The sequence below is a fragment of the Pristiophorus japonicus genome, chromosome 18, assembly GCF_044704955.1.
Source record: "Pristiophorus japonicus isolate sPriJap1 chromosome 18, sPriJap1.hap1, whole genome shotgun sequence".
NCBI lineage: Eukaryota > Metazoa > Chordata > Chondrichthyes > Pristiophoridae > Pristiophorus > Pristiophorus japonicus.
Genome location: NC_091994.1, coordinates 82,788,085 through 82,815,581, shown reverse-complemented (window position 1 = coordinate 82,815,581; position 27,497 = coordinate 82,788,085). Strand labels below are relative to the sequence as shown.

The 27,497-nt window shown below is 46.7% G+C and overlaps 1 protein-coding gene across 1 annotated transcript in view; it reads left to right on the top strand.

Moving 5' to 3' along the window:
• The window catches only part of trim62.1 (tripartite motif containing 62, tandem duplicate 1), a 118,020-nt gene extending 90,909 nt beyond the window's left edge, over nucleotides 1-27,111 (top strand). Inside the window, exons 2-5 of the mRNA XM_070860179.1 lie at nucleotides 10,821-10,916; nucleotides 18,392-18,648; nucleotides 20,853-20,968; nucleotides 25,058-27,111. Coding sequence (XP_070716280.1) covers nucleotides 10,821-10,916; nucleotides 18,392-18,648; nucleotides 20,853-20,968; nucleotides 25,058-25,608 — 1,020 coding nt within the window. The 3' untranslated portion in view covers nucleotides 25,609-27,111. The remainder of the gene's footprint in view (nucleotides 1-10,820; nucleotides 10,917-18,391; nucleotides 18,649-20,852; nucleotides 20,969-25,057) is intronic.
• The last annotated feature ends 386 nt before the right edge of the window (nucleotides 27,112-27,497 follow it).

The window sequence follows — 27,497 nt, the reverse complement described above, 5'->3', positions numbered from 1 at the left end:
TATTATGGTCACTCTTCCCCAAGGGGCCTTGCACAACAAGATTGCTAATTAGTCCTTTCTCATTACACATCACCCAGTCTAGGATGGCCAGCTCTCTAGTTGGTTCCTCGATATATTGGTCTAGAAAACCATCCCTAATACACTCCAGGAAATCCTCCTCCACCGCAATGCTACCAGTTTGATTAGCCCAATCAATATGTGGATTAAAGTCGCCCGTGATAACTGCTGTACCTTTATTGCACACATCCCTTATTTCTTGTTTGATGCTGTCCCCATCCTCACTGCGACTGTTTGGTGGTCCACTCGCGTTTTCTGCCCTTTGGTATTCCGTAGCTCCACCCATACTGATTCCACATCATCCAGGCTAATTCCTTCTTTACAATTGCATTAATTTCCTCTTTAACCAGCAATGCCACCCCGCCTCCTTTTCCTCTCTGCCTATCCTTCCTAAATGTTGAATACCCCTGGATGTTGAGTTCCCAGCATTGGTCACCCTGGAGCCATGTCTCCGTGATGCCAATTACATCATACCCGTTAACTGCTATCTGCGCAGATAATTCGTCCACCTTATTCCGAATACTCCTCGCATTGAGGCACAGAGCCTTCAGGCTTGTCTTTTTAACACACTTTGCTCCTTTAGAATGTTGCTGTAATGTGGCCCTTTTTGTTTTTTGCCTTGGCTTTCTCTGCCCTCCACTTTTACTATTCTCCTTTCTATCTTTTGCTTCTGCCTCCATTTTATTTCCCTATGTCTCCCTGCATAGGTTCCCATCCCCCTGCCATGTTAGTTTAACTCCTCCCCAACAGCACTAGCAAACTCTCCCCCTTGGACATTGGTTCCGGTCCTGCCCAGGTGCAGACCGTCCGGTTTGTACTGGTCCCACCTCCCCCAGAACCGATTCCAATGTCCCAGGAATTTGAATCCCTCCCTTTTGCACCACTCCTCAAGCCACGTATTCATCTGGGCTATCCTCCGATTCCTACTCTGACTAACACGTGGCACTGGTAGCAATCCTGAGATCACTACTTTTGAGGTCCTACTTTTTAATTTAGCTCCTAGCTCCCTCTTCATCTAACCCCTTCAATATATCCCTCTATTCCTTCCTGTCCTCTCCTGTCCCTCCACTGCCGTTTAGTTGCCGCCCTCCTTGTTATTGTTCGGATACAAGGAGCTACACTGCAGTCCGACAGTAACATTACTCGGTCTCGTATTCAGCTGGTGTTGCTAAAGGAACTGCATTTGTTTACATGACTGTAAGGTGAGCTGCTGTGCACTCTAGCTGAAACCTATACTCTATTGCACATTATGGGCGATTGGAGTCAGTGCTCCACTGACATTACAGGCACAGCTTCCACCGTATTAGAAGACTAAGAAAGACTTGCATTTATATAGCACCTTTCACCACCACCATCAAAGCACTTTGCAGCCAATGGAGTACTTTTGGAGTGTAGTCACTGTGGTAATAAGAACATAAGAAATAGGAGCAGGAGTAGGCCATATGGCCCCTCGAGCCTGCTCCGCCATTCAATAAGATCATGGCTGATCCAATCGTGGACTCAGGTTCACTTCCCCGCCTGCTCCCATAACCCCTTATCCCCTTATCGATTAAAAAAACGTCTATTTCTGTCTTAAATTTATTCAATGTTCCAGCTTCCACTGCTATCTGAGGCAGCGAATTCCACAGATTTACAACCCTCTGAGAGAAGGAATTTCTCCTCATCTCAGTTTTAAATGGGCGGCCCCTTATTCTAAGATCATGCCCTCTAGTTTGAGTCTCCCCCATCAGTGGAAACATCCTCTCTGCATCCACCTTCTCAAGCCCCCTCATAATCTTATATGTCTCGATAAGATTACCTCTCATTCTTCTGAATTCCAATGAGTAGAGGCCCAACCTACTCAACCTTTCCTCATAAGTCAACTCCCTCATCCCCGGAATCAACCTTGTGAACCTTCTCTGAGCTGCCTCCAAAGCAAGTATATCCTTTTGTAAATATGGAAACCAAAACTGCACGCAGTATTCCAGGTGTGGCCTCACCAATACCTTATATAGCTGTAGCAAGACTGCCCTGCTTTTGTACTCCATCCACTTTGCAATAAAGGCCAAGATACCATTGGCCTTCCTGATCACTTGCTGTACCTGCATACTATCCTTTTGTGTTTCATGCACAAGTACCCCCAAGTCCCACTATACTGCGGCACTTTGCAATCTTTCTCCTTTTAAATAATAACTTGCTCTTTGATTTTTTTCTGCCAAAGTGCATGACCTCACACTTTCCAACATTATACTCCATCTGCCAAATTTTTGCCCACTCACTTAGCCTGTCTATGTCCTTTTGCAGATCTTTAGTGTAGGAAACGCGGCAGCCAATTTGCACACAAGCAAGCTCCCACAAACAGCAATGTGATAATGACCAGATAATCTGTTTTGTTATGTTGATTGAGGGATAAATATTGGCCAGGATACTGGGGATAACTCCCCTGCACTCGAAATAGTGCCATGGGATATTTTGCTTCCACTTGTGGGAGCAGACGGGGCCTCGATTTAACGTCCCATCCGAAAGACGGCACCTCCGACAGTGCAGCAATCCCTCAGCACTGCACTGGAGTGCCAGCCTCGACTTTTTGTGCTTAAGTCTCTGGAGTGGGACCTGAACCCACAACCTCCTGACCCAGAGGCGAGAGTGCTACCCACTGAACATGGAGTACAACACATCCCCACCTCGAAGCTCCATGAAGAATTGTTGGCACCTGTGTGCTGCGTAACATCTCACCAGGCAGACCCAGAGAATGGGGTGGCAAAGCCGTGGCAGAGCAAGGGGGTGAAGTTGGCAGCAAAGAATGAGGAACCAAACTAGCAATGCGTCCAGAAAGGCTGGTGCTCCAGGCACGGATTCGAAATGCACTTCAGTAAGTGCCACAGCATCAGCATTTCTTTAGTCTGACTAATCACATCTACAAAGTAAGCGGCCAAACCATCTTCTGCACTGTACTGCACAATTGCTTAACTACCATCTGTTCCTATCTTTTGTCAGTCACCTGCATTATCCTCAGCCACTATAAATAAGTACTCAGCATGAAGTTCAAACCAATTTCAGGACCTTTGTGTAGCGTGTGAAGGCTGTTAGTGTGATTTGCCACAGCACTTTCCCTTTTGTGCTTGTGGTTTGTGTTCGACATGCGGTGTCTAACCTGCTGCTGCTTCTACGTGAGTTCCCTGTGGAAGGAGGAGATGTGCCGGACGGCTGTATGGTTCCCTTAAGTACATAAGAAATAGGAGCAGGAGTAGGCCATACGGCTCCTCGAGCCTGCTCCGCCATTTAATAAGATCATGGCTGATCTGATCATGGACTCAGCTCCACTTCCCTGCCCGCTCCCCATAACCCCTTATCCCCTTATCGATTAAGAAACAGTCTATTTTTCTCTTAAATTTATTCAATGTCCCAGCTTCCACAGCTCTCCAAGGCAGCTAATTCCACCGATTTACAACACTGTTTAAGAGAATAAATTCCTCCTTAACTCTGTTTTAGATGGGTGGCCCCTTATTCTAACATCATGCCCTCTAGTTCGAGTCTCCCCCATCAGTGGAAACATCCTCTCTGCATCCACCTTGTCAAGCCCCCTCATAATCTTATACGTTTCGATAAGATCACCTCTCATTCTTCTGAACTCCAATGAGTAGAGGCCCAACCTACTCAACCTTTCCTCATAAGTCAACCCCCTTATCAATGGAATCAACCTAGTGAACCTTCTCTGAACTGCCTCCAAAGCAAGTATATCCTTTCGTAAATATGGAAACCAAAACTGCACGCAGTGTTCCAGGTGTGGCCTCACCAATACCCTGTATAACTGTAGGAAGACTTCCCTGCTTTTATACTCCATCCCCTTTGCAATAAAGGTCAAGATACCATTGGCCATCCTGATCACTTGCTGTACCTGCATACTATCCTTTTGTGTTTCATGCACAAGTACCCCCAGGTCCCACTGTACTGCAGCACTTAGCAATCTCTCCATTTAAATAATAACTTGCTCTTTGATTTTTATTGACAAAGTACATGATCTCACACTTTCCATCTGCCAAATTTTTGCCCACTCACTTAGCCTGTCTATGTCCTTTTGCAGATTTTTTGTGTCCTCCTCACACATTGCTTTTCCTCCCATCTTTGTATCATCAGCAAACTTGGCTATGTTACACTCAGTCCTTACTTCCAAGTTTAAAATTTAAAATTTAAAATAATGAAGGGGATAAACAGGATAGAGGCAGAGAGGTTGTTTCCACTGATCGGGGAGACTAGAACTAGGGGGCACAGCCTCAAAATACGGGGGAGCCAATTTAAAACCGAGTTGAGAAGGAATTTCTTCTCCCAGAGGGTTGTGAATCTGTGGAATTCTTTGCCCAAGGAAGCAGTTGAGGCTAGCTCATTGAATATATTCAAATCACAGATAGATAGATTTTTAACCAATAAGGGAATTAAGGGTTATGGGGAGCGGGCGGGTAAGTGGAGCTGAGTCCACGGCCAGATCAGCCGTGATCTTGTTGGGTGGCGGGGCAGGCTCGAGGGGCTAGATGGCCTACTCCTGTTCCTAATTCTTATGTTTTTATTAATGTTGGGGAGGTCCAGAACCAGGGGTCACGGTCTAGGGATAGGGGTTGGGCCATTTGGGACTGGGATGGGGGGAGGCTTCTTCGCCCAGGGAGTGGTGGGCCTGTGGAATTCTCTACCACGGAAAGTTGTTGGGGCCAGTTCACTGGATGTATTCAAGGAGGATTTAGATGTAATCCTCACTACTAGGGGGATCAAGGGGTATGGCGAGAAAGCAGGAATGGGGTACTGAAGTTGCATGTTCAACCATGAACTCATTGAATGGTGGTGCAGGCTCGAAGGGCCGAATGGCCTACTCCTGCACCTATTTTCTATGTTTCTATAATAAGTCGTTAATATAGATTGTAAATAGTTGGGGTTCCAGCACTGATCCATGTGGCACCCCACTAGTTACTGGTTGCCAAGCAGAGAATGAACTATTTATCCCAACTCTCAGTTTTCTGTTAGTTAGCCAATCCTCTATCCATGCTAATATATTACCCCCAACCCCGTGAACTTTTATCTTGTGCAGTAACCTTTTATGTGGCACCTTGTCAAATGCCTTCTGGAAGTCCAAATACACCATATCCACTGGTTCCCCTTTATCCACCCTGTTCGTTACATCCTCAAAGAGTTCCAGCAAATTTGTCAATCATGACTTCCCCTTCATAAATCCATGCTGACTCTGCCTGACCGAATTATGCTTTTCCAAATGTTCTGTTACTGCTTCTTTAATAATGGACTCCAACATTTTCCCAACCACAGATGTTAGGCTAACTGGTCTATAGTTTCCTGCTTTCTGTCTGCCTCCTTTTTTAAATAGGGGCGTTACATTTGCAGTTTTCCAATCTGCTGGGACCTCTCCAGAATCCAGGGAATTTTGGTAAATTACAACCAATGCATCCACAATCCCTGCCACTACTTCTCTTAAGACCGTAGGATGCAAGCCATCAGGTCCAGGGGATTTATGACCTTCTGCCATCTGGTTGACCAACACCTCCCGTGTGGCGTGCACTGTGATGTCCCTGCGCTTGAATCAGCCATGTTGGGTCTCGTGATTGGCTGGTCTAGCCTACTTTCTGTCACACCTACTGCCACTTGTGCAGAGGGATGCTTGACTGGCTGGATGTGAGATTGCCTCGAGGGGCAGCCTCCAAACCGTTCGTACTCCAAGGGATGTCTTTGCTGCTGGGCACTGAACTGTCCATTGATCTGCCTGCAAGAAAGACTTGCATTTCTATAGCGCCTTTCACAACCTCAGAGCATCCCAAAGCACTTTACACACAATTAATTACTTTTTCGAGTGTAGTCACTGTTGGAATGTGAGCAAACACGGCAGCCAATTTGCGCACAGCAAGCTCCCTCAAACAGCTCTGTGATGATGAACAGATAATCTGTTTTTATTATGTTGATTGAGGGAGCAATGTTGGCCAGGACACCGGGGATAACTCCACTGCTCTTCTTCGAAATAGTGCCACGGGATCTTTTGCATCCACCTGAGAGAGCAGACGGGACCTTAGTTTAATGTCTCATCTGAAAGACGGCACCTCTGACATTGCAGCACTCCTTCAGCACTGGACTGAAGTGTCAGCCTAGGTTTTTGTGCTCAAGTGTCTGGAGTGGGACTTGGACCCACAACCTTCTGACTCATAAGGACAAAAGAATTAGGAGCAGGAATCGGCCATTCGGCCCCTCGAGCCTGCTCTGCAATTCAATGAGATCATGGCTGATCTTCTACCTCAGCTCCACTTTCCTGCCCTCTCCCCATATTCTTTGATTCCCTTAATATCCAAAAATCTATCGATCTCTGTCTTGAATATACTCAAAGACTGAGCCTCCACAGCTCCCTGGGGTAGAGAATTCCAAAGTTTCCCCACACTCTGAGTGGAGAAGATTCTCCTCATCTCAGTCCTAAATGGCCGATCCCTTATTCTGAGACTATGATCCCTGATTCTAGACTCCTCAGCCAGAGGAAACATCCTCCCTTCATCTACCTGTCAAGCCCTGTAAGAACTTTGTATGTTTCAATGAGATCATCTCTCATTCTTCTAAACTCTCGAGATTATTGGCCGAGTCTATTCAATTTCTCTTCATAGGACAATTCTCCCATCTCAGGAGTCAGTCTGGTGAACCTTCGTTAAACTCGCTCTATGGCAAGAATATCCTTCCTTAGGTAAGGAGACTAAAATTATACGTAATACTCCAGGCACGGTCTCACCAGGGCCCTATATAATTGGTCTTTACTCTTGTACTCAAATCCTCTTGCAATAAAGGCCAATATACCATTTGCTTTCTTAATTGCCTGACTAAGAGGGGAGAGTGCTACCATCTGAGCCATAGTTGGCAGCAGAAGTTTGGGCAGAAGAGATCTGTGAACTCCTGCCTGAAGGTTGTCTCTATATCTGATTTTTATTTCAGCTTGTTAAAGCTGACCGAGACAACATTAGCCCTAGGCTACTATAGCTGCAATGTGATTATTCATGACAGATTGTGCCCAGTGACCTAGGCAACTGAGGGCTCTGTTTCCACATGCCCCATGGAAGACTGCAGGGCAGACGACTGTGAATGTGCACATCTGGGACGTGAGCTCCTCAGTGCTTCATAGACAAGTGACCCATGTAAACCGAGAGCAGCGTGTTGTCTTTAAGCAGGTCCCACAAGGTCGGAATCCCCCCGGGGAACTGTGGCCAAGGCAGAAACATAGAAAATAGATGCAGGAGTAGGCCATTCGGCCCTTCGAGCCTGCACCGCCATTCAATAAGATCATGACTGATCATTCCCTCATAACCCCTTTCCTGCTTTCTCTCCATACCCCTTGATTCCCTTAGCCATAAGGGCCATATCTAACGCCCTCTTGAATATATCCAATGAACTGGCATCAACAACTCTCTGCTGCCGGGAATTCCACAGGTTAACAACTCTCTGAGTGAAGAAGTTTCTCCTCATCTCAGTCCTAAATGGTCTACCCCTTATCCTAAGACTATGTCCCCTGGTTCTGGACTTCCCCAACATTGGGAACATTCTTCCCGCATCTAACCTGTCCAGTCCCGTCAGAATCGTACACGTTTCTATGAGATCCCCTCTCATCCTTCTCATTCCCCTCCAGTGAATAAAGGCCCAGTTGATCCAGTCTCTCCTCATATGACAGTCCAGCCATCCCTGGAATCAGTCTGGTGAACCTTTGCTGCACTCCCTCAATAGCAAGAACGTTCTTCCTCAGATTAGGAGACCAAAACTGAACACAATATTCCAGGTGAGGCCTCACCAAGGCCCTGTACAACTGCAGTAAGACCTCCCTGCTCCTATACTCAAATCCCCTCGCTATGAAGGCCAACATACCATTTGCCTTCTTCACCGCCTGCTGTACCTGCATGCCCACTTTCAGTGACTGATGAACCATGACACCCAGGTCTCGTTGCACCTCCCCTTTTCCTAATCTGCCGCCATCCAGATAATATTCTGCCTTCGTGTTTTTGCCCCCAAAATGGATAACCTCACATTTATCCGCATTATACTGCATCTGCCATGCATTTGCCCACTCACCTAACCTGTCCAAGTCACCCTGCAGCCTATTAGCGTCCTCCTCAAAGCTTATACTGCCACCCAGTTTAGTGTCATCCGCAAACTTGGAGATATTACACTCAATTCTTTCACCTAAATCGTTAATGTATATTGTAAAGGGCTGGGGTCCCAGCACTGAGCCCTGCGGCACTGCCTGCCATTCTGAAAAGGACCCGTTTATCCCGACTCTCTGCTTCCTGTCTGCCAACCAGTTCTCTATCCACGTCAGTACATTACCCCCAATTCCATGCGCTTTGATTTTGCACACCAATCTCTTGTGCGCGACCTTGTCAAAAGCCTTTTGAAAGTCCAAATACACCACATCCACTGGTTGTCCCTTGTCCACTGGTTCTCCCAGTGGATGTGGTGTATTTGGACTTTGAGCAGCTGTCACCACTTGTTGCTCCTTCTCCATTCGCTGTGACTCTCTCAGTGCAACGCCCTCAACCTGCCGATGTGGAACCTCCAGGATTTGTGTTGGTGCTTGGCAGAGAACGTGATGGTGACACAGGGGGCCGTGAAGGCGCTGGTTTGCTCGGGGGGTCAGCAGCTATGACTGCACTTTGTTCTTCCACTCTGACGGAACAAAATGTCAAAATTCAGTTTCAAATAATTACCTTGAAGAAGTATTTTCATTGGGCGACTCTCTTCCGGTTGGCTGTGTGACAGTTACTCAGTAGGACATGAAGTTATGATCCGAGCTCGGGGGATAATATTCAGGCTTCACTCTCCCTGAATCCCTTGACTGTACCACAGCTTCTTTGAAAGGAGTTAATGACTTACAATGCTGTGGACCACCTCCTGTTTTCATGTTTATTAGTGTCAATCAAATGCCATCATCTTCCTGCAGTTAGCAGAATAGGACAGACATTGAAAGTACATAGGACAGTGTCATACAGCTTCAGGTACATATTGCACGATAGGAAACGAGGATACATATTCCAGAGACTTCAACACATCAATCTCGGCTGACCCTTCTGTGCAGTACTGAAGGAGTGCGGCACTGTCGGAGGTGCCGTCTGTCGGATGAGGCCCAGTCACTGTTTCGAAGATGAGCAGCAGAGTTCTCCCCGGTGTCCTCGCCAATATTTATCCATCAACCAACATCATTAAAATAGATTACCTGGACATTATCGCATTGCTGTTTGTGGGACCTTGCTGTTCACAAATTGCCTGCTGTGTTTCCTACATTACAACAGTGACTACACTTCAAAACTACCTCATTGGCTCTTTTAATGCAAGTCTTTCTTACTGCATGATATGAAATGAAGATATGTATTCCTTGTGTGAAACCTTTTTAAGAATTGCTGCTGTGCCCATAGGTTGCCAATGTGCACTTTGTAATTGTAAGCATTCATCTTGCTAGTCCCCAGTCAAACAAAGCATTTTTTGACTTGGCTCTATTGTGGCAGGACTGCATCTAAGTAACCTGGTCTCGCTGCTTAGTGTCGCCCAGCGTTAAATGGTTAAACTGTTAGCAGATGCGGATGTTTTTTAGCATTTGCTTTTAAGCCGGTGCTTGTCACGTAGCAGAGCCGTTAGTTTACAATAACCGATTTCTTGAGGACTGGCAACTTTTTCCTGATGCCTGACTAGATCCTTTGGGCGCTGGATGCTGCATTCACCCTTTTAGTCACCACCTTCCATTTCTGCTCTTCTCGGTGCTTTGGGGAGAGGGAAGCTCACTTTAAGAACATAAGAACATAAGAAATAGGAACAAGAGTCGGCCATATGGCCCCTCGAGCCTGCTCCGCCATTCAGTAAGATCATGGCTGATCTGATCATGGACTCAGCTCCACTTCCCCGCCCGCTCTCCATAACCCCTTATCCCCTTATCGTTTAAGAAACCGTCTATTTCTGTCTTAAATTTATTCAATGTCCCAGCTTCCACAGCTCTCTGAGGCAGTGAATTCCACAGATTTACAACCCTCTGAGAGAAGAAATTTCTCCTCATCTCTGTTTTAAATGGGCGGCCCCTTATTCTAAGATTGTACCCTCTAGTTCTAGTCTCCCCTATCAGTGGAAACATCCTCTCTGCATCCACCTTGTCAAGCCCCCTCATAATCTTATTCGTTTCGATAAGATCACCTCTCATTCTTCTGAATTCCAATGAGTAGAGGCCCAACCTACTCAACCTTTCCTCATAAGTCAACCCCCTCATCCCCGGAATCGAGCTTTGGTGGCCCTCCTCTCCCTGACCCTTCCCAGCAAGACACCCGGCCAGCAAACCTGGCGTTCCTTACTCGGCTATCCGCCACGCAGCGATTGGTTAATATCTGTCGTGTCCTCCCAAGTGTAATTGCTGCTGTTTAAATAGCTTTCTTAAATTGCATTTCACAGCTGATTGTCTGGATTATTGACTTTGCCGTTCATTTGATGGCCCCTTGTGCACACGTTTGAACACATGTTTCAGCACAGCGTCCAAATTCAGAAATATTCTGTAGTCAACAGCTTCCTCTCTGACCTTCAAAAACTAACAGTTAACGTCTGAACAGGAAACCCAGAGCAATTTCTTAGCCTTAGTCAGGTTTAAGGTTTCACTTGGGGAGTGGGAGGATGGGCTCATGTCACTTCAACTGTGCTTGTTTTTAATTTGCATCATACTGCCAGGGTCAGAAACTCCCAGGCCAGCTTCCCCTGATTGTCTGCCAAACTTATTTACCTTGTTTTAATTGCAGAGGGAGTTGAAGGATCAATATGAAGCTTTGCAGGACAGCGAGCATGGACACAAGAAGGCACTACAGCTACTGAAACGCCAGCTCTCCGAGACAAAGGTAAACCTTAAAGAATACATTTTCCCTTCCAAGTTTCTCCCATCTGCTCCCGACTGTGCCAGCATGACAATTCCAACCAGAACCAACCTCTGAATATGGCTGGCAATTTATAGCAGAGTTTAGTGTCAACTACCTCGCTAACTCATTTCATGTAAAGGAAGATTTATACAGCAATTTATTATGTGCGCAGGACATCGCAAAGCATTTAATCATAGAAGCTTATTGCACAGAAGGAGGCCATTCAGCCCATTTAAAAAAGAATTGTTGACAGTATGTGGGCGGCACTGGCAAGGCCGGCATTTATTGCCCATCCCTAAATGCCTTCGAGAAGATGGTGGTGAGCCATCCTTAATCTATGTGGTGAAGGTGCTCCCACAGTGCTGTTATACTTCTTAGCAGCGGATTGGTACAACTGAGCAGCTTGCTGGGCCATCTCAGACGGCAGTTAAGAGTCAACCACCTCTCTATGGATCTGGAGTCACATATAGGCCAGGCAAGAATGACTTATTTCCTTCCCTAAAGAACATTAGTGAACCAGATGAGTTTTTATGATAATCTGGTAGATTTATGGTCACCATTACTGATACTAGCTTTTATTCACGTGATGTGGGTGTCGCTAGCAAGGCCAGCATTTATTGCCCATCCCTAATTGCCCTTGACATAGTAATGGTGAGCCGCTGCAGTAGCGGTTTGGTACAGCTGAGTGGCTTGCTAGGCCATTTCAGAGGGCAGTTAAGAGTCAACCACATTGCTGTGGGTTTGGAGTCACATGTAGGCCAGACTGGGTAAGGATGGCATGTGGCAGATTTCCTTCCTTAAACGACATTAGTAAACCAGACAGATTTTTACTACAACCCAGTAGTTTCATGGTCACCATTACTGACGTTGCTTTTTATTCCAGATTTGTTTAATTAACTGAATTTAAATTCCCCAGCTGCCGTGGTGGGATTGAACTCACGTCTCCAGATCATTAGTCCAGGCATCGGGATTATTAGTCCAGTAACATAACCACTATGCTACCATGCTAGTGCCAATTACTTTTTGATAGATGGTCATTGCCGTTTTATAGGCAAAACTTGGCAGTCAAATTGTGCTCAGAAAGTCCCGCAAATAGCAAATGAGATAGGAACAGGAGGAGGCCTTTCAGCCCCTTGAGCCTGTTCCCCATTCAATTCGATTATGGCTGATCTGTACTTCAACTCCATTTACCCCCCCATGACCCATATTCTTTGATGCACTTATCTAAGTGTTAGCTGTGGTTCAGTGATAGCACATTTGCCTCTGAGTCAGAAGGTTAAGATTTCAAGCCCCATGCCAGAGTCTTCAGCAATGTTCTTTTTGGGTGCGTGACCCATTCAAACCGCATGCGCGGTTTTTCCCATTGAAAAGCCAGTGAAAGGTACTATATGATGCATGTCTTTCTTTTAACAAAATTCGACCGATCTGACCAGTTGATAGATAGATGGATGGATGAAAGAAAAAAAGAAAGAACTCCCTATTCTTCTTCGAACATTATTTATAGTATTTTCTTGGGTTAACTTCTTATCTGAAAGACAATGTAACATCCCTCGGGTATTGCACTGGAGGTTCACCCTAGATTATGTGCTCAAGTCCTGCAGTAGGGCTTGCAGACCCTGGCGTTGGGCCTTGACATCTTTTGGAGGTGACTTCCATCTCACCAGCCTGGGCTGGAATGAAACCTCGGACCCCTGAGGTGAAACACAGTGTCTAACCCACTGTAAAAAAACAAGTGAATGGTCTCTTCTACTCATCAGGACCACGGTGGCTGTGCTGTGCGATGGGCGCAAGAGACACGTATCCAATATAGAGACAGGTGGGAGAAGTAGGGACCAAGTGGCTTTGACATTCTGCCGTAACCATTTTCAAAATTACTAACAAAAATGGCTTCTGGAAATGTTTACTACCGTTGAGTTTTTCTTATATTACACTTTATAAAAAAAAAAAGCTCTATTTTGACAAAATATTCACACCTCCTCAATGGCTCAGTTGATGAATGTGGAGCTGACCAAGAGGGTCCTGGATTCAACACCGAGCCCATGCTAGGTTAGTTTATCTCTGTCAGGGTGATGGATGGAGTCCGGACTGAAGTGGAGGAATTGGACCAGGCTTCCTGCGCTTGATTACGATCGAGTGACCCTTGCTGGAAAGTGCACGTATGCGAACGTTGGGTGAGGAGAGATTCCGATTTCGCTGTGATTCCTCATGTAGTCGAGTAGCCCGCCAACACTCCCTGTTTTAGGCTCCCATGTGAAGAAGGCCCAGTTGGCTGAGGCACCAGATGGCTCCCAGCATCTTTTGGAACCCAAAGCCAGCAAGAGACAGAACCATCTAGCGAATAAAACCATTCAGAAAATATTTAAGCACAGAGAAGGTTCTTCAGTGGATCTTACTCCAATGAAAGAGTAATTATTTGAGCCAGGATTTTAATTATCCTTATCTCTTATATATAACTCTCTGCCTGGGCTTTGGGCCAGATTGTCTCCCTCACTGTATTCATTATATGCAAATCAAAATTCTGTGTATGTGCTGGAGACGTGAACTGTACTGTACGCACTCTGTAATTCTGACGGGTTTAGACAGGTTAGGTGCGGGAAGAATGTTCCCAATGTTGGGGAGGTCCAGAACCAGGGGTCACAGTCTAAGGATAAGGGGTAAGCCATTTAGGACCGAGATGAGGAGAAACTTCTTCACCCAGAGAGTGGTGAACCTGTGGAATTCTCTACCACAGAAAGTAGTTGAGGCCAATTCACTAAATATATTCAAAAAGGAGTTAGATGAAGTCCTTACTACTAGGGGGATCAAGGGGTATGGCGAGAAAGCAGGAATGGGGTACTGAAGTTGCATGTTCAGCCATGAACTCATTGAATGGCGGTGCAGGCTCGAAGGGCCGAATGGCCTACTCCTGCACCTATTTTATATGTTTCTATAAAATAAGCTGCTTAACACACACCTCCATGCAACCTATCTTTCCTCCTCTTCGGAGGGGGCCAACTCTGCTTTGGGTACCATTCCACACACACTGGCTCCCATCCGGCACCTCGCCCAAGTGGCCATTCGTTATGCCTGGGCCCAGACAATGAGCATCAGCAGGGCATCCAACTGTGGGGAGTGGGATCACAACCGAGCCCCATCCTCTCCTGTCCGCACCCGGTGTCTGGCAGGGGTCACAGCATAGCGACCAGGAGTGGGAACTTTGGCTCAAACTCCCTCGCTAGCCCAGGGGGTGCTGAAGCCGACTGGGTAGATCACATCTCACATCTTCCTAGTGTGCATGGCAACTGAGCTACTATCCTAACCTGTAAGTATTTCTCGGGCGCTGCAGCCCAGAGCCCTGATGGGTGGCAGCTGTTGTGCCTAAATCCTCAACATCAGCAAACAGCTGATGCGCACGTGAGGTAGACTGACAGTGCCACAGTTTGTGCATGTAAGCAGACCTATTGAAGCCTGCACTGCTACACTCGAGCGAAGGTGCATCCTGGGGGTTCATTTTAACTCCCCAAAACGGTTGGGTTTGGTTCGGGTGGGAGGTTAAAATGTTCAAAAATCTCAAACAGGGGCCCAACCTACCTGAAACCCGCCCACTTCCGGTTTAACAGAGGCGGGACGAGGGGCGAGTAACCAATCTGCTCTCAGGAGGCGGGGGTCAGTCATTGGAACCTTTTTAAGGAGGCTGTGCAACTTCATTTTAACAGGGTTTCTATTTTTTCCCCATGTTTCCCAGGCCTCAGGACACCGGGCAGCTAAAAGAACAAAAGAAAGTCTTGCATTTATATAGCACCTTTCACAACCAACGGACGTCTCAACTTTTGGAGTGTTGCCATGTGAGAAACGCGGCAGTCAATTTGCGCACAGCAAACCCCCACAAACAGTAGTGTGTTAATGACACGATAATCTGTTTTTGTTATGTTAATTGAGGGATAAATATTGGCCAGGACATCAGGGAGAACTCCCCTGCTCTTCTTCGAAATAGTGCCATGGGACCTTTGACATCCACCTGAGAGAGCAGAGGGGGCCTCGGTTTAATGTCTCATCCAAAAGACGGTACCCCCGACAGTACAGCACTCCTTCAGCACTGCACTGGAGTGTTAGGCTAGATTTATGTGCTCAGGTTCCTGGAGTAGGACTTGAACCCATAACCTTCTAACTACCGAGGCGAGAGTGCTACCCACTGAGCCACAGTTGACAAGGAGGCAAGAGGGGTGGGATCCATGAGGTAAGTGACTTTACAACATTGCTTGTGGGCCAGAAGGAGCAGGAGTGTTCCCCCCCCAGCCCAACAAGCAAACCACCAGCTCCCCCCGCGCCCCCCAACAATCACCGTACCCCTGCTTGATTTCCTCCGCGATCTCCGACTCTACCCCGATCTTCGACCCTTCTCCCCGACTCCCTGCGATCTTCAACACTCCCGCAATCGCCCCCACCTCTCCCCACCAGGCTCTTGCCCTCCCCCGCGATTTCTACCACCAACAACTGCTAAACCTACCTGCTCCTGAGCTGTGGCCTAGGGCCGCAGGATATCCTGCCCGACAGGTATCCAAGCCTGCCAGTCGGGCTGGCTTCCGGGTGGGGCATCTGCTTTTAGAAAATACATGCGCACGATTCCATGACGTTCGGGGGAACCTGAACTTCTGGGTCTCCCGACCATAACTCCTCGCCTCTCGCTCCGACACCCCGTGAATATCGGGGCCAGTGTCTCCACATAGTCAAAAAGGGCCTGTCTACAATAACTGACCAACCTTGCACATGAAGAATGAAGCACTAAGTGTTGTGTATGAATGAAGAGTCTGACTGGATACTGTGAGCTCAAAGCAAAGTGTGACCGTAGTCTTTTATTGCAGATCTCCAGAGTGCCTCTCCAGCCTGTGAGGCCTTCTTAAGTACCTGTGCTCCCAAGGGATTGTGGGGTCCCTTGGGACTCCAGGGGATGAGCCCTCTGGTGGCTGTACAAGGTATATACAAGTTTACATATATAACTGTAAGGTTGTGAGTGTCCATGGAACTGGACCCCAATATGATTCGATAGATTTTTATTGGGTAAGGTTATCCAGGGATGTGGAACAAAGGCGGGTAAATGTTGCTGAGCTACAGATCGGCCATGATCTAATTAAATGGAAAAACAGGCTCGAGGGATTGATGGCCAATGCTCGCATTTTCCGATGTTCTTATGATTCAGTGCTTTCGTCAAAAGAGCAGAGAAAATGTAGAGATGGGGAAACGGTTACTGTACAGTCAGGGATCTGAGGTAGTGCCACCTAATGTTCAGTGTGCTTAATTCAAAATATTTGTCAGTAAAGGGCTTGTGTTGAACGTTGAAAGAAAACCTTACATTTATATAGCACCTTTCACGACCACCGGACGTCCCAAAGCACTTTACAGCCAATGAAGTACTTTTAGAGTGAAGTCAGTGTTGTAACGTGGCAGCCAATTTGCGCACAGCAAACTCCCGCAAACAGCAATGTGATAATGACGAGATAATGTTTTTGCTCTGTTGATTGAGGGATAAATATTGGCCAGGACACTGGGGATAACTCCCCTGCTCTTCGAAATAATTCCATGGGATCTTTTACATTCACCTGAGAGAGCAGACATGACCTTGGTTTAACATTTCATCCAAAAATCGGCACCTCCGACAGTGCAGTACTCCCTCAGCACTGCAGCGTCAGCCTGGATTTACATGCTCACTCACCAATCTTTATTAGCGAACATCAGCAGGCTAATTGCAACCGAGCCAATCGCATCCTGGAGTGGGACTTGAACCCACAACCTTCTGACTCAGAGGTAAGTGTGCTACTCACTGAGCCACGGCTGAGGTAATTCAAATAGTATGGGTCAGTATATGTGCTTATTTAACAGTTTCCACATGGGGAAGTGGGATACTGGGAACGGGTTCATTATTCCAGAATCTAAATGTCGGTGTGCGTTTTCCTGACCTTCCAATTTCTTACCCTGAGAAGGTGCTGGCTCACAGGTCCATGAGTGTGTGATGCCCTCCATTACCTCCCTCTAGTGGCCAGTCTTTATTAGCGAGCATCAGCAGGCTAATTGCAACCGAGCCAAACACATCGTTAACTAAAGTCCATAACACGTACTGTCCACAGGGAATCACTGCATAGTGTTTCAAAGCCGGATCCCTGGATGATTTCCCCCCCCCTCATTAGGCATACTGAGGCCAATTATAGTGCTCCAACAGCACCAATTGATATCAGCTGACAGTACAGACCAGGGATTAACGTTGGGACCTTCAGGTGTGTATGACTCACTTCTGCACTGACTGTATGACTGAACCATCGGGGCAGCGAAGATATCAGGTTCCTGTCGGAGCCAAGTGAAATTTGACCTGTTGTGTCACCGCTGTCTACCTTTAGCTGGCTAGGTCTGTGAGAGTGGCAGCAGTGACTGGGAGCAGAAGGCTGGATTCCTGCACATTGTGCTCTCAGCTTAATATCGTCAGGGTCTGTTCTTATTCCAGCTCACAGTGTGTGTGTGTCTGTGTGTGGCAATATCTTCACCATGGGTAGCCCCAGAATGTTTGTTTCTTTGCGTGACAATCCTGGCACCTCACAGTGAAGGGCCTACTCAAGGCTGTTGCAGATGCCTCCTGCAATTTGTTGCTAGGAGATTCGACGGACCCCTTCTGATTTTTTTTCTTCCTCCTCCTCACCCTAGTTGGGAGAGGTGACGGGCTTTACTCGGTGCCTCCCTGCAGTTCAGATTGTCAACTGTGCAGTGAAGGACTGGGTCCCGCACCTGCCCCCATTCCATGACCGTGTTAGTAAGCTAGCAATTTGGGCCATTTGAATTAACTTTTAATGGTAGGTATTGCTTCGTTTAGCATCCATCTTTATCTTTAACTCTGCTAGTGTGATGGCTCCTTTTAGAGGGATAACATTTGGCATAATGTCAGCAGTGGCTAAGTGGGTAGCACTCTCGCCTCTGAGTCAGAAAGTTGTGGGTTCAAGTCCCACTCCAGGCTGACACTCCAGTGCAGTGCTGAGGGAGTACTGCACTGTTGGAGGTACCGTCTTTCAGATGGGACATTAAACTGAGGCTCTGTCTGCTCATGGCACTATTTCGAAGAAGAGCAGGGGAGTTATCGTTGGTGTCCAGGGACATTATTTATCCCTCAATCAACATAAGAGTATCTGGTCATTACCACATTGTGGGAGCTTGCTTGTGCGCAGATTGGCTGCTGCGTTTCCTACATTACAACACTTCAAAAGTACTTCATTGGCTGTAAAGCGCTTTGAGACATCTGGCGCTATTTAAATGCCTTTCTTTTTAATCAGTCGACAGAAATGACGATCAAAGGCTCCTCCCTCCCCCAACAGACAATTCCAAATGTGACAATACGACATTGCCCGCCTATTCTCGGCCGGTGACCACGGCGAAAGAGTTTGATTGCAGCTTTGTTGACTTTGATTTTTTTTTCTGCTTTTTAAAAAAATCTTGCTCAGTCTTCTGCAAAGAGTCTTCGAGCGACCATCGCGGAGGCTTTTGAGCGCCTGCACCGGTTCCTGAAGGACAAGCAGAAGTCGATGCTGGAGGAGTTGGAGACGGACACAGCCCGGACCCTGAACGACATTGAGCAAAAGATCCAGCGTTACAGCCACCAGCTGCACGAGGTGCAGGAGGGGATGCAGATCCTGCAGGAGAAGCTTGTCGAGGCAGACAAGCTGCTCTTCCTCGAAGGAATCAACACCACTTTGGAGAGGTAGAGTATACATTAACCGTCCGCTCCATGGGACATTCATCTTAAATCGGTCCGCTGAAGAGTTTGCATGTCCTACTCGTGTCTTCACCTTCCATTTCCTTTATCTCGGAGCTGCACTAACTTTTTGTTGAGGACCACATTCCCAACCAACTTACTGCTCGAGGGCCATTTCCAGGAATGCTGCATCACATTGTGCCATGGAATGATGAAACACAGGCCTGTGCCACTGATTCCCCACGCAGTGTCTTCCCAATCTTACCGTGGAAAGTTACCAAATGAAGGCCAGAGATTACTCTACCAGTGGAGCAACTATAGGGTCAATTGTTCTATTTGAATAGAGCCCCTATAGATGCTGGGAAAAACCCCATATACCCCAACCCAGCAAAAGCTGACCAACAGCTTCAAAAAAAGTCCCCTAAAACTGGCAAGAATGGCCATGATAATAACCCTCTGACACGAAATAGTTACTTTGGTTTTGTGACTTAAGCTGTAGGTATACACAGTACAAAAGCAAAATACTGTGGATGCTGGAATCTGGAATAAAAACAGAAAATGCTGGAAATCTCAGCGAGTCAGGCAGCATCTGTGGAGAGGAACAGAGTTAACAAAACTTTGAGCAGTCTTGGCCCAGGTGTGGGTCGGGATGTTGCACTTTTTCAAGGAGGCTTTGAGGGTGTCCCTGAAGCGTTTCCTCTGCCCATCTGAGCTCGCTTGCCATGTCGAAGCTCAGAGTAGAGCGCTTGTTTTGGGAGTCTCGTATCAGGCATGCGGACATACGAGTAGACTATAGTCACTGGGGTTTGAGGGAGCAGGAGGCCAGAGGGACTGTGCACAGAGTCCATACTGTCACAAACATTGTCTTCTGACACTCCTGGTTGGTGGCAATAGAAGTGAAGATCAACACTGGTACTATTTCCATTATCTTGAAATGGGAGGTTTGACATTTGGCCATCTTGGCTATCTCATTCCCTTTGCAGTGTACTGGCAATCCAATGGGCCAGCTAACCGGTCTGGCCCTTCCACCATTTACTAAATTAGAGAGTTGTGAAGCAGCAAGTATTAGTTGATAGGATTTTTCTTCATGGCGGAGTCGATTGTACTTAAATCGCCCTGTTTTATCCACAGCTTTCTCGAGTTGCATATTCCAAGGTTAGTACCTTCATTTGTGTGGTGTTATTTTAAGGAGGTGGGAGGGGATTGTGACTGTTGGGTGTCACAGGGACAATCTTCCACTCGGTCCTCATTGAACCCTCTCATACCCATCAGCCGCATGAGCCAGAGGTCTGACTTCATTCTGAGTGGTGTTAACTAGTATCTGAAGTGACCTGATTTGACGTTATCCAGTTCTGTTTATTTAATTTTGCTTTCCTTCCCATCTTCATCAAGGATTGTGTAACTCAGTACCAAACTGGGTGTTGCATTTATTAACTGAGCTATCAAAGGAGCTAACTTTCATCATTTCACTCTTCTTTGGTCAAAGCTGGCATGTTACTCAGTGGCTTCTGCAAGATTATGAACACGTGCATTTATACTCAAGGGAACCGGGGATGTTTGACCAAATATGTGGCCTTCAACTCCCCCCCCCCCCCCCCCCCCAGTGTGCTTCAAAGACTATAGAATGATGCTAATTATTGGAGAGTAAGAAGCGATGCTTTGAACTCTGTTGCGTTATGTGTGGCTTGGTCCATACGAACAATGATGGACAGGTAAAGACTCTCTGGTCCATCGAGCCTGTTCCACACAATTGTGATACCTTGTGTATCACAACATATACACTCCACCCCACCCCAAACCATGTGATCTCCTGGGAGAGGAAAAAAAACATTAAAAAACCCAGGCCAATTTGGGGGAAAAAAATCTGGGAAATTCCTCTCCAACCCATCTAGGCAATTGAAACTAGTCCAGGAGATCACTCTGTCCACTAAACTCCCTGCAGTACCTACCTTCTGTAAGAGTTAATCTCCGCCGCAGCCAGAAACAAATCCAGCTTTTGCTTGCAGGAATTCAGTGAGTCTGCATCCACCACATGAGAGGGCAGCTTGTTCCAGAGGTCTGCTATTCTCTGGGAAAAGAACCACCTTCTGACGTCTAATCTAGATCTAGCCTTGTACATCTTAAATTTGTGCCCCCTGATCCTGCCTGACTGATCCAGTGAGGGTCACAGTGTTCATTTTCTCTGCGTTAAAATGTGATTTCTCTTCCAGGTTAAAGGGAAAAATCCACGAAACCAATTTAACATATGAAGACTTTCCGACCTCAAAGTACATGGGCCCCCTGCAATACACCATATGGAAATCCTTGTTCCAGGATATTCAGCCAGGTGAGCAACCAATTAAATGGGGTGCCCCAGGTCTGCCAACCATAAAGCCTACTGTCAACCATGGGCAACGCTGCTCTGGGCAGTGGTTCTCACAACCTTTTGGGTTGAAGGACCCCTTTTCAAATGGATTAGTAATCACGGACTCCCATGGTTAGACCACATAAGAGTACTGCGTGCAGTTCTGGCCGCCATATTATAAAAAGGATATAGAAGTGCTGGAGAGGGTGCAGAGAAGGTTTACAAGGATGATACCAGAAATGCGAGGGTATACATATCAGGAAAGGATGAGCAGGCTGGGTCTCTTTTCTTTTGGGAAAATAGAAGGCAAAAAAGGCTGAGGGATGATCTAATTGTGAAAGATTTTGATAAGAGTGGATACAGAGAGAATGTTTCAACTTGTGAGGAAGAGCAGAACTGGAGGCATCAATATAAGATAGTCACCAAGAAATCCAACAGGGAATTTAGAAGAAATTTCTTTACCCAAAGAGTGGTGAGAATGTGGAACTCGTTACCACAGGGATTGGTTGAAGCGAATAGTAGCTATGCATTTAAGGGGAGGTTAGTCAAGCATATGAGGGAGAAGGGAATTGAGGGTTATGCTGATCGAGTTAGATGAGGAAAGACAGGAGGAGGCTCGAGTGGAGCATAAACGCCAGCATGGACTAGTTGGGCCGGATGGCTTGTTTCTTTGCCATATATCCTATGTAATGACTTATATATTTTGTTTTAAAATCTTTTTCTCAGTTTTCTTCCCTCCTCTCCACGACATGGGATGTTCCATGGGCTGTTTTACAGAGGACGGGGTGGAATTATGCCTTGCCTAGCCACTGCCCCTGGGCGACGATTAGAAGAGCCCTGCCTGATTTTTACCCCCCCCCCCCCCCCCCCCCACGCCGTCTCACCTAGAGATATTGAAGTCAATTGTGACATCCCTACTTCTACCCTGGTTGAGATCAGCTAATTGAGCACAGGCCGAAGATTGAACTGAAGGCTTTCCTGGTCCATAGGGCAGTGCTTTTACCAATTGAGCTACTGGGAGGTTTTATTTTATTTTAATGGATGTTTTCACAAACTAAATTCCACCATGTATTTAGTTTCTAAACTTCTCTACTAAGCAACCTCTAACCACCCACGACCACAATCACCTAATAAGCCACCATCTACCAATCAACTGCAACTGCAACACCACTATATAGAACCTCTAATGCAGCAAAATGTCCCGCACTGTTTTACAGGGGGAAGGGAATACAGATACCACGCAAGACTTAGAGTTAAGAGAGGGGACCAAGACATGGTTGAAAAAATAGGCTTTTGAAGGTTGGAGGAGAGCTAGCGGAGCAACGGGGTGTAGGGAGAGAGTTCCAGGAGCAGGTGAGTGATATTCGAAGGTTCTGTCATTGACGGTGGAACAGAGGGAAGATGAGAAGTTCAGGGTCTGAGTGGACAGTGTGAGCTGAGGTGCAGAGCTGGTGCACGTATCTGAGTCAGGGTCGGGCGAAGTCATGGAAGCAGTTTGAGATCAATGTGCTGCAGATTGGGAAGGTCAGTGAGGATGAGGGCGATAGGTGAGCAGGACCTGGTTTTGGCTAGGATGCCTGCAGCAGAGTCTTGGCTGAGTTAGGGTTTATGGTGGGTGCAGCTCAAAAAAAAGAGAGAAAGCTCTGGAAAATCCAGCCTGAAGGTGAAATAAGGATGCAGGCCAGTGATGAATGGAGGTGAAATTGGATGGATAAGATCGGGGTTTTGCTGTTCAGCAAAGTGTCAAACAGAGTATCAAAGAATGTACATTGTCTGGTTCAGCATGAGTGAGCGGCTGGAAAGCGGGATATCACTGGGGCTTTGATGCAGAGTTTCTGGCAGATCTGAGTAGTCAACGCGCAGCATGTAATAACATAGTAAAGTATCACATTGTGTAGATAAAAAATTGCACAGGTCTGAGTTGTGCCAGTATTTTATTTATCCTTGAGTGCAATGCGATACATTCTTACATCACTAACACAGCACACTACACAAGATGGCTCCAATACAGAAACTCATCGTGTGACCTTGCCACATGATCCTTTATTATTTACATCAGTAGTTGCAGTACACCAGTCGTCCACTAGGTGGAGCTCTCTATTACAAAAAGTCCACCTGGTTTCCCTGTATTTGTGTCCGTGAGTGGGGTAAGTGGGTTTGGGGTTACTTTGAGCACTGAAGCAAATTTAATGAAAGGGTTTGAATACCTTTTTGAGGTGAGGAGTTGGACCTGGACTGTCCTGGGAGGGGCGAGGAGGGTAAATTTAGGCCATTCTGTGGAGGAATCCAATCAAGTACTGGCAGAATTGAATAAGCAGTTAATCACTAACCAACTAACGACCTGTTTAACCAACTCTACTCCATAATAGTTTTGTCAATTTACTGGCTCTTGGCTGAATCTCATTTCTTTAAAAAAAAATCTCTAGACTTACATTTTTTAACTAACTAAAATATTGCGACACACTGCTGCTATTTGTTTGTGTTTTTTAATTTGAGAGATTTAGCACAATAATATGAATACAAGGATTCCGCCCCCCCCCCCTGTTCCATCATTCTTAATATGTATTAGTGCAAAATCTCACAGTAACTCTGGGTCCCTCGATAGTGCTGTAGCCTGCAGCTGAATGAAGAATCTGATGAATAACAGCGGGGGTGGACACACTGGGGAACGATGATGGAAACATCACAATCACTTCAGGCAATGTCGGACCTTGAAAAAGCTTTAGTATGTTCTGTAATATCGATGGTTCATTTTTAATCTTAAGATCCTCGGAAAGGCCTTTGAGGAGCAGAAACTCTGCTGTTTTTTTCTGTAGTATCACCCCAGACTCACTGAGACCTCCACAGCTGAGGTTCAGCTATCTCAGGACAAATCAAACCTGGGGGCCTTCCTGGTCTGCAGGTGGTGCGTTCACTCATTGAGCCATTGGTAGTACATCGGTATCCATGCCGATTGATGTTCGACTGAATGGGATGGACAACTAGCCAAATCCGGTGCTCAATATAAGGTGACCTACAATAGGGATGTTCAACCTTTTGTCTTTGTGCACAGTACTGTGACATGAGAGGTCTCTGGACCACTTATGAAGTTTAAATTCACGTTCCCATTTTTGTTTTGTGTATGTTCGCTGAAAATAACAGATCCTGGAGTTCTGATTTAAGGTTTAGCCATCACTAAACGCAGCCCTTTTCGAACCTCCAGGGCCACAAAATACAAACAGGATGAATCAGTAAATGGGGGTTCTTGGTTCAAATAAGACTGAGTAACCTGGGTTTCAAGGGCTCGAGTGATAGGGCTTGGTAGTTGCATGGGACTCCATTGTAGAATAATGGATTTAATGAAAATTATGATGAAGCGCCATCTAGTGGCACTGTTGCTGTTCAGATGCCCACATGAATGACTGGTTGCAGCTCCCTCTACTGATAGATTTGTGTGTGTGTGTTGTATTTCGGTGGTCCGGATTTTGTGAGGTTATCAGCGCTCCCCATTTATTAAGGATTATATCAGACAGCACATGCGCAGTTAAACGCGGAAATCAGGAAGTTGCTGTCTGAGATACCCTGCTCCTCCAGGATCTTTGCCCTCACACTTCAAAAGTACTTAATTGGCTGGAAAACTCTTATGAAAGGCACTATATAAACGCAAGTTCTTTCTCTTTCTTCGAAGAGAGGAGGGAAGAAAACGGAGAAAAAGATTTAAAAACAAAATATATAATATGAGATATTACATAGGATATACGGCACAGAAATAGGACATTCGGTCCAACCTGTCTATGCCTCCTCCCCTCTTTCTGCATCTAAATCTATCAGCATAACCCTCTATCCCCTTCTCCCTCATATGCTTGTCTAGCCTCCCCTTAAATGCATCGTTACTAATCCCTGCAACCAATCCCTGTGGTAGCGATTTCCACATTCTCACCACTCTCTGGGTAAAGAAGTTCCTTCTGAATTCCCTATTGGATTCCTTGGTGACGATCTGATATGGATGATTACCCATAATCCAATGATTTTGTAGCTGGCGCGTGTCATTTTGAAAGCACGGTCACGATTTGAATTCTCTTTCCCCCACAGTCCCGGCAGCGCTGACGTTGGATCCTATAACGGCCCACCAACGCCTCATCCTCTCCGACGACTGCACCATCGTGGCGTACGGGAACCTCCACCCGCAGCCTTTGCAAGACTCTCCGAAGCGCTTTGACGTGGAGGTGTCCGTCTTGGGGTCGGACGGCTTCGACAATGGCGCCCACTACTGGGAGGTGATGGTGTCGGAGAAAACGCAGTGGATGATCGGCGTGGCGCTAGAGTCCGTCAGCCGGAAAGGAAGCATCCAGATCCAGCCTTCCCGAGGCTTCCATTGCATCGTGATGCACGACGGGAATCAGTACAGCGCCTGCACGGAGCCCTGGACCCGGCTCAACGTCAAGTCCAAGCTGGAGAAGGTTGGCGTGTATTTTGACTACGATAGGGGCCTCCTGACCTTCTACAATGCCGACGACATGTCCTGGCTTTACACCTTCCGGGAGAAGTTCAACAGAAAGTTTTTCCCATACTTCAGCCCCGGGCAGAGCCACGCCAACGGCAAAAACGTTCAACCATTGCGAATCAACACCGTCCGGATCTAAAAATATGGGAAAATCTGCTGGGATAAAATCAGAGCTCCCTTTTTGATTTCTGTTCCCCCCCCCACCGCCATCTCTCCCTCCTCTTGATTTTAATTTAAGATTAAGGCCATCTATTTCTCTTCTCGAACCTCTGATCCTCCTGGGTCAGGGCGTTAACTGCTGGGAGGGCACAGGTGGGTAACCTGTTGCCAGTGTCTCTGTCTGTGCCATTCAAAACTGGCTCTCTGGGAAGTGCATCAAAATAGGCCTGCTGTGCCTCTTCCTCCATTTTGTTTTCCCTTTTCCCCTCCACCTCATTTGGGAGTACCAAGCCTTGACTCTCTCAGCTTCCCCACAATGACAAGGTGGCAATCAGGAACTTAGTGGGATGGGCAAACATGCCCATCGTCCTCCGCTGCATTGTGCTACCTCACTGGTTTTATATTTTAGTAGTTATATATTTTCTCTCTCGCTCTCTCCCCTTCTCTTTTTTTCCTCCGCCATTCCCATTTGGCTCAGTGCCTGAAACTTGACACATCTCGACTTAACAATCCAGTCACCAGCATGAGGTTTAAATGTTGGAGGCTTATGCAGAAAGCGCAGCAGATGGCTTTCGCCCAGAACTTTGTTTGCATGCCTGTCTGTGTGCCTTTGTGCTTCTTTCCAGGTCAGTCGCCTGCAATTCCCACCCACGAGGGTGGGTGTAATGTATTTGCTTCATGGGTTCCTTGCTTAAGAATTCATAGCAACACATTCTGATTAAGAACTAGTTGGTTTGTTAACAAAAGTTTAACAATCACACGACGCATCACCAGTTCATCCACTAGGCTCACAACTGCATACCTCATCATGGATGACCAAGACCCAACTGACTGGGGTTTTATTGAGTCTTGTGAACATCACGTGACTGGCTAAGCCACTCACAATGCAACAGCTCTACAACTATTTTATGTCATACAACTAACCAAGTTCCCTCCCCTTGTTAAAGGGGCACAACAACTCGAAAACCGAATAAATCAAACTAAAATTTGGTTGCCGGGGGATGATGATGCACTCTAGTCTCTCCGGTGCCCACCTCTCACGTAACAGCTCTACAAACCCGTGAGCATACTTACAGGTACAGACATTGCAATGAGTAAGTGAGGGATTGAAACTGATGCAAATTGATGTGAATGACGTGTGAAGCGAAACGGACTCCAAACCAGTTTGCGAATTTTTAGCCAAACTGCAAATGAGCTGTCAGCAAGTGCTGACCCGAGGTGTCTTAAAGACCCTTTCACAATAACCAGCGCGTTTGGTATTGAGGCTGGACGTGCATCGATCAATGAGTTTGGGACTCCTTTTCGTTTATGTTGCTTTCAGATTTCTTAACGTGGAGTTTGTTTGATGGACGAAGTGGTGGATGAATGGGACCACGCCTGCGTACAGACATCGATGCCAGGCACATGTCGGCCTTGGGACACCGTGCTTTACTTCTGTCAGTGTGTCTTTAATGAAACTCAAATTATTTATGAATGTTCTTTTTTTGGGGGGGTGGGTTAGGGATTGGGTGGTGAATGCAGACTGTTTTTATCTGCCAGGATACATTTGCATGACAGTTTTAATGCTGATGGGAAGTGGCTTTCCTGACGAGGAAGAATCGTCCCGCTTCAGCCTGGAGTCAGATTGGGCCCTGACTCGGGACCTTTGTGACGGTGTGAGGCTTCTGCTGCAGATCAGTGCTAAGGTTATAGCGTGCATGCGCCCCGAGACCAGCCCGGACTTGGATGGGTGAGAGACTTTTCTCTGTGCTAGTTATTTTGAACGGCGTGGCCCCACTCCCGAATGGCGGCGGCCAGAAACACAAAACTGCTCCGATAATGGCACTAAATCGGCATCCTCGTGCAAAAGGCTTGCGGGAACGGGAAATG